Below are 7,816 nucleotides of genomic sequence, written 5' to 3'. Positions count from 1 at the left end.
GTAATTTGAGCTTCCATAGATGTCTTTTTGGAGACACGGGATGTACACCATACAATTGCAAGTAAAATATTTCACAGAAAAAAGTCCCTTTCCTCCGCGGAATCCACACACACACACCACCAATTCTAGGAAAAACAACAAGAATGATTCTCAACGCGGAGCAAATTATTCAACCTTTGATATATAGCTAGCACACTAGTGATCGACATGGCTCGATCGGATGGTCACGCGCGCCAGCACAGATTGTTCCTTCCTTCCAGTTCAGAAAAAGTGTTTCCCCGCTTTATCTATTTTAGTATCCGGGTTCCCCTCCTCCACCTCCACCACTGCATCAACCACGACGCGTTTCTTTCTCCTCCGGCCTTGGACTGGCGCCGGCGCCGGCAGATTCGGGCTGCAGACCGACTGACTCCTCGTGGGTGAGCTGCCACACCCACTCTGGATCGACTAACCGATTCAGAGCGTTGTTTGCTTCTGAATCGACTGACTCATCCACAGCGTTGTTTGCTTGTGAATGGACTCAGGAATTAGGAGGTCCAAGATCGCGGGTGAATCCGGAGGGATCGATGAACAGGACGCCAGCCATGCGGATCCAGCACCGTAGGATGTTCTAGTGGCGCCACCGATCGGTTGCAATCCGGAGGAGATGGACAGGGTGACCAATTTCTTGGGGGCGCGGCGGGACACGACAACGACAACGACGACGACGAGCCTCTCTGAGTCCTGCGGCAGCCTATACAACTTCCTTTTGCCCAGGTTCTGGCGTCCTGTGAGTCAACCGGATGATTGTGATGCTGCCTTCACTAACGCAACCTCAGAGCGACGTCTTCATTGTCCTGAGAGGGTACTGGTCGTGATGTGTGGTGATGGTGATCAACTTCCACGCTACCTGAATGCTCCATATTCGATATCGGATGCCAACACAGCCTCGACGCCAATCGATGCTGGTGCAGCACCGGCAGCAGCACTAGCACGCTCTCCGGATCCTCTTGCTCCCAGTACCCTCCTTACCCTGGAGACCCTACAGGGACCTCCACGCCACCTGGATGGTGATACATATTCGATTTCGGATGATGGTTCCTCTCCCTCCACCAACACAACCTCGACGCCGATCGATGGTGGTGCAGCACCGGCCCCAGGACCAGCACGCTCTCCGGATCCTCATGCTCCCAGTACCCTGGAAACCATGCTACATGATGAGAGCTCGAGGCCGCACCACATACCGCTGCAAGAGTTAAAGGAGACCACGGATAACTTCTCCATCGAGCGGATACTTGGCCAAGGTGGTTTCAGCGTGGTATACAAGGTAAATCATTCAAGATTATATCAGCGTATACTTCTTGTTTCAAACCTATCTCTGCATGTCTCTGTCTGTCTGTCTGTAACTACACTCGATCCGAAAACTCAAACAGGGAGTGCTGCCGAATGGGGAAATGATCGCCGTGAAGAGGATCGCATCGTCGCTAATTCCAGGCCTGCAGAAACAATTCGAGCGTGAGGTTTACCATCTTATGGTGCTGAAGCACCCAAATATTGTGCGGTGCGTAGGCTACTGCTACGAGACACATAATGCATGTTTGGAGTACAACGGGAAATACGTTTTCGCAGAGACAGCAAAGAGATTACTCTGCTTGGAATATATGCCCAAAGGAAGTCTCAATAAGTATCTGTCAGGTTGGTTCCCGATATCCTGTTCATTTAAGATTGTAGTTTGTCCATTTTTTAGAAAGCTTAACTGTTAAAAAACTGTATTTTATTACACATACTATTATATAGAGAAAAAGAATCATAGATTTTTTTCTTGGAATGATCCTCTTATGTCTACAAATGCAGATGAATCTTCTGGACTTGATTGGAGCACACGCTACAATATAATTGAGGGGATTTGCTACGGTTTGTGTCATCTTCACGAGCAAATGGATAAGCCTATTCTTCACCTTGATCTAAAACCTGCCAACATATTGCTCGATGACGGTATGCTCCCAAAAATTACAGACTTTGGTCTATCAAGACTACTTGATCAAAAACAAAGTATTTGCACTTCATCTCGGGATGGAACATTGTAAGTTAATGCCATTTATAGTACCATACATTCTAGTAGCCATAAGAAGTATGTGCTTTTAGTACGGTCACTTCCAACACTTCAAAGTTGTATTTGTGTTATGATTCAGTGGTTACATGGCGCCAGAATTTTTAAATGGAGGTAAAATTACACCAAAATCAGATATATTCAGTTTGGGTGTAATTATCTTGGAGGTAGTAACAGGACACAGGGACTACCCGGACGTTACTAGAACTGCTTCAGATGAATTTATCGAGCTTGTAAGGAAATTCATTCTCAAGTTTCCAAATGGACCTCTTTGAATTTTACCTTTTGCACCCTAACCTTTCAGATGTTTGGTATAATTCTGCAGACTATTAGAAAATGGAGAAATGTGTTACAGAGAACGCCGGGGTACTGGTCGCTAAGAATAGATTGCCAACAAATAAAGAGGTGCCTCCAGGTAGGCCTAATCTGTGTGAATCCTGAACGCACCAAGAGGCCTCCGGTAGCGAAGGTTATCAGTATGCTTCGAGGATTGGAATGTATTGATTATAGCATTTTGGAATGAAGCGACGTAAACAACGGTCGAGGTATGATCATTTGCTAGCGCTTTCATTCTCTTGCTAGCATTGTACTTCAACATCTTTCTGGGTATCTACTATCTGAGGACCTTGCATTCACAGGTGCCACAGTGAGCCGCTGCACCGACACTTGTAAGAGTGAGTGGACCGATGCTGATGATGACCTGGCGCTGATCTGCAGTATGGTGAGCCGGTGCGTCAACCCCTAGCCATCCAAGATGCCGATCATGGCTGGGGGTATTGTAGACCAGCATCGACCTGTCTGCGGCTGGCATCCTTAAGGAACCTTCCCCGGCCCTATCGTCTTAGCTCACGCTAGTCGCCTTCCTCGTCATTCCCAGCAACAGATTTCCACCACCGCTAACACCGAACTCTTTTACGCCATTTGCATGCTGAAGCGCGCGACGCTTAACAGTAGCCGATTTGAGGACTGGTCTGTAAATTCAGTGTGGTATATTTAATCACAGTGTGTGATGCGATGCGATGCTGTTTCTGGTCTGATATGATGATACCGACTCAACCTCTGCTCTGTGTTTTCATAGTGCCAGGCTGCTCTGCTTGTGTAGTGAATGTGATGGTCGTTGGCACAGATAGTGTATTTGCACATCATCCAAATGCTCTCTGTTTTCCCGTTTTCTGAACCGTGGACAAGCAAGCAAGCAGTACACTGGCTCCACTGAACTATTTTGCAGGCTATGTAAGTATGCATCCCAGAACAGCAGGAGGAGGAGGATTGGGATAGTCGACACCTCGTAACTATCTGCAGTCCCGCTGTAAATTCAAACTCCACTAATATTGATAGATACTGACCACGGTCATCGGTAGCGGGCAAGCGGAGGCCGAGGTTTAGCTCGCCTTCACGCGTAGCATTGACTGACTGATCTACAGTACAACTGAGTAGTGGTGATCGCCACACGCCCACGCCTAAGTGGTGGAGATGGATATCGTCGAATTTCTCCTGGTGGCAAAGGTTTCTCACTGTCCATCCATGCATGTGAACAAGAGTGTCGACTAGCTCAACTTTCTGCTGCATGCTAGTGTTGGTCCGAATGTGTTTCCATTTCCTAGATGGTCTGAACAATTGCCAAGAAGGAAGCTACTTGCAGCAGTCCAACATGATCTAGCATATAGTTTTTCCATTATAAGGAGGCTTAGATGGAGTAAGCAAGGAGCGAAACAGACGGAAACTTTTCCAAAGTAGACAGATAATCAGAGATTGCATCGTCGCAAGACAATTTCATCAGAAATCATATAGAGATATGATTTTCAGCACCCGGGTGCCCCTACACCCTCTATGAACAGTAAATTCAAAACAAATTCAAAGAAAATCACAGCTGACAAGCACACTCAAACACACAAGTTTTCGTGATACTTGGTCTGAAACTATCATGGCTCGAGAGAAAAGCTGATAAGCGCAACAAGAGATGATGACATCCGACTTGTAATAACACAAAAATTGTCTGGATTAGGTATTCAAAAGCATCTTGCAACATTAGAGACTTGTTTAGACTAAGGCACAGAAGATGTTTTTGCCAACATATAAACACTGCCGAGAACATTGATGTAGTGCGACAAACTCAGTGACAACTAACAACTGCAGCAGCCCTTCTTCACCTGCGGAAAACAAATGCGCTAATCTGTTACTAACATGATACAAATATAGATAAAACCTAATAGTAGCACCTAGTGGTATGTAACAGTGTATGAACAAGACATGTGTATAAACTCATGATCAGCCGAGCAACATAAAGAAGAGCTACATAACACCCCCTAAAAAAGAGCTATATCATATTACTGGCTATATCTCCGCGGAAAGTCAGAATAACAATGACAATCAGCCTTTTCACACAAATTGTTCGTTGGTGGACTAGCATGATGGGACAGCTGTTTGTAATAACAAGATGGGCTACTAAAACAAAGGAAAATCCGGGCACAACATTTGGATCATTTGCATTCCATTTATGATCCGAAAGAGGATTCATTTTTTTACTTAGCATTACCACCATTTTTAATTGTTTGTCTGTGTTATTATTAGCATTGTGTAAATCCTATAGACGAATGGATGGTAGTTTGAGGGTGCATCTTACCCATCATTGGCTGCCATTTATTTTCCAAAGAGAAGAAAACATATCCAGAAGATTTTCTTACCCGTCGAACTATTTCAGCACATTAGCATATCAAATCAGACCGCCATCCTATGTATTGTGCAAAATTTCAACTCCATCACATGCACCATCAATGGATGTGCCTAAAAGCATAAGACAGACATTTAATAAAACTCCAAGAAAATGACAAATGGATGTGCGAAGGCAACAGTGAGTTTGTTACAAAGATGAATTGACAAATATAAGTAAAACATAGCACTACTGTATTCATGAAACGGATAAAACCACATATGTTGCTTTTTGCAAGAAATATATTCTTTACAACAGTATATATAGCTAGCTCATACCTAAGAATTTAGCATGTAAGAAAGAAAGATATGGCATATAATTTATCTCATGTACATCCATCCCTCCTCAACTAGTGAAAAACAAAACATGCTAAAACTCGTTAACACTACAAACAAATGTGATCTTAGGTATTCAAATTAAATAAATGGATCCTGATTAGAGAAAACAAATGCAAAAAAAGGTGTGTTACTGTCTTACGTATGTGCTAGTAACATGTTGAATGAGTTAACAATCTGACATTTGACTTCACAATATTACTCTTCTAATATTTGTTTTTTTACCTCCCATGGATGAAGACAACTACATTGAATGATAACACAAAGGGATGTAAGCTTGTCTATCTAGCAAACGAATAGTGAAGAGTGAAGACAACTATATTCAATGATAACATATACTAAACAATACGGCTATAAGTTCGTCTATCTAGCAAAGCACAATTATAACCAAGTTTAAGTTGTTAGTGCACACTTAAGAATCGCAACGAAGGTATTCGATCAACCATGTACATAACACAAGAATATTATTAGGTTACTCCTACAATATGAGGATTAAGAATGAAGAATGACCTGGTAGATAGAAACTCTTTAAAGAATGATAGTAACTATACCTACAGTCTTGACAAAGTTTCATAGACTGCATTGAATTTAGTTGAACCATGTAGATAATGTCGTCTACAGATAAAAGTATTCTATCAGTATCCTCAATGCATCCCACTATATGTCCCTCATATGCCCTCTTTCCTTCAATCGGAGGAGGGAGCCCAAGAATGTTATGCACATCCATGATCTTCAACATCTCCCATGTGGCAACACCATGGCAATTGACATTCATCTGCCACATTTGCAAGCGAGGATAAGACAATATGGCCATGCCAACAACACCATCCTCGGCCTCGATGATCCAATGGCTGCCATGGCGGAAAACATTTGTAACGGGAGGCCCATTGATCACAGTTAGGCTATGCTCATCCAAATCATACTCAAGTATGTGATCGCTTATATAATTCTCCAACCAAGCGACCCAAAAACACGAAAACCCTCAAGATCGCATGAAACGATTGTTGAGATGTTATTGCTCCATTTGGCAGTCTCGGAGGAGTAAACACATGCCATTATGCGATAAGGCTCTACGTGTTCGGAGATCAACACCACCTTGAAGGGGTTCGAGTGACATCTTCCGTGCACGTGATTACGGTCGCTGGCAGTGCAGAGCACAGCGGCGTTGACGCAATAATTTCTGTTTTTGAAGTCTGGCGGAAAGGGAAGGTGGCGAGCAGCTCCGGTGATGAGGTTTGTCACTATAACCTCATCCCCCAGCTGGTCCGTGTGAAGGAGGCAACCGTGGCGGCAATCGAGCAACTCATGGGTTCGGACGTTGCCGAGGTGAGTAGCGATACGGTCGGGACGGTCCAGGGCGGGTGTGAACTCGATAGAATCGAAGATGATCGTAAAGAAACCGAGAAGGGGCGGCTTCCTGTGGTGTGCACAGAACCGGCGGTGGAACCTGGGGTCCGTGGCGGCGCATCGCCACTGCTTGCAGACGGCGGAGGCCCGGAAGAGCGAGGAGGGCTCCGGAGGCAGACGGAGGAGGATCTCCCTCAGGAGATCGTTGTCTTCAAGCGGCGTGTTCCGGAAGCTGCCGCGACGAGAGAGGACCGCTCCGGATCTCTCCTCGCTCGCCTGGACATGGGGACGGAGGCGCGCGCTGCAGCTGCGGGCCACTCTAGCGCCCTCCTTACTCGCGTGGGTTTGTGTATGGCGGCGCCTGCTTCTTCGGCGGCAGGCCATTCCGGCGACACCCTTCATCGCCGCCGCCGCCGGCAAGACCTAGCTAGCGGTGACACGGGAGGCGGGAGGCGTAGCGAGAAGGAGCAGCGGCCTGGGTTTTGTTCGCTCGCATTGTTGTTGGGCCCTGACTGACAAAGTAGTACGTATTGGCTATTGGGCCGCCGTTCACTCGTTTTGCTCGGGTCGACTGCTGCTGCATCCGCGCATACGATTGGGTTTCACCAGTTTCGTTAGAGCTACTTTTTCCCCTCCTGTTAGCGTTTTTGCTCGAGTAGAGAAACATCCGTCCTGGTTTTTCTCCAGCTACCTTCGGGATCTCTTCTCTGGCAGAACGAAGGGCGGCGGGGTGCTGCTACCCGGCCTTGACAGCCGTGAAGGATCCAGGGCTTTGGCAGATTGGTTTTCTCCCCGTCTAGGGCAGGGACCGTTTTCGTCCTGTTCATAGCCATGGCGAACAGCAGTAATTCCTCTGCATCAGGCAAGGGGAAAGGCAAGATTGAGAATATGATGAAGGAGTTGGCTCTAGAAGAGGGTGATCTGGATGATGTGGTCTTCGATGAAGAAGACGAGCCGGCGGAGGAGGACCTCCGTTGGATGATCCTGGCCCACGTTCATATAGACAAAGATTTCAGTAACTATTGGTTCTTCCGCACCATGCGTGCGGCGTGGGATTTAGCCAGAGAGGTTAAAATCAAATCCCTGGAGGATAACTTGTTCATCATGAAGTTTGATTGCCTTGGCGACTGGGAGACAGTGACACAGGGCGGTCCGTGGCACTACAAGGGTAACCCCGTGATCATAGCTCCTTATGATGGATTCACCAAACCGTCGACTGTTGAGCTGCTCACATTTGATGATTGGGCTCGGATCATTGATCTCCCCCAGCGTATCATGGCAAGGTCAAAGCCCTGGCCTCAAAGCTCGGAGAATTTGTTCATTCAGAACCCCCTT

General features: G+C 46.2%; 1 protein-coding gene across 1 annotated transcript; it reads left to right on the top strand.

Annotated features, from left to right (window-relative positions):
- The first annotated feature begins 646 nt into the window (after positions 1-646).
- LOC123050713 (putative receptor-like protein kinase At4g00960) lies at positions 647-2,612 on the top strand. The gene is made up of 6 exons (XM_044473467.1): positions 647-875; positions 1,056-1,306; positions 1,413-1,674; positions 1,834-2,062; positions 2,172-2,322; positions 2,415-2,612. The coding sequence occupies exons 1-6, from the start codon at positions 647-649 to the stop codon at positions 2,610-2,612; spliced, it is 1,320 nt and encodes a 439-aa protein (XP_044329402.1).
- Positions 2,613-7,816: the final 5,204 nt, after the last annotated feature.

Source organism: Triticum aestivum, chromosome 2D (genome assembly GCF_018294505.1).
Source record: "Triticum aestivum cultivar Chinese Spring chromosome 2D, IWGSC CS RefSeq v2.1, whole genome shotgun sequence".
NCBI lineage: Eukaryota > Viridiplantae > Streptophyta > Magnoliopsida > Poales > Poaceae > Triticum > Triticum aestivum.
This window is presented reverse-complemented; position numbering and strand designations above follow the sequence as displayed.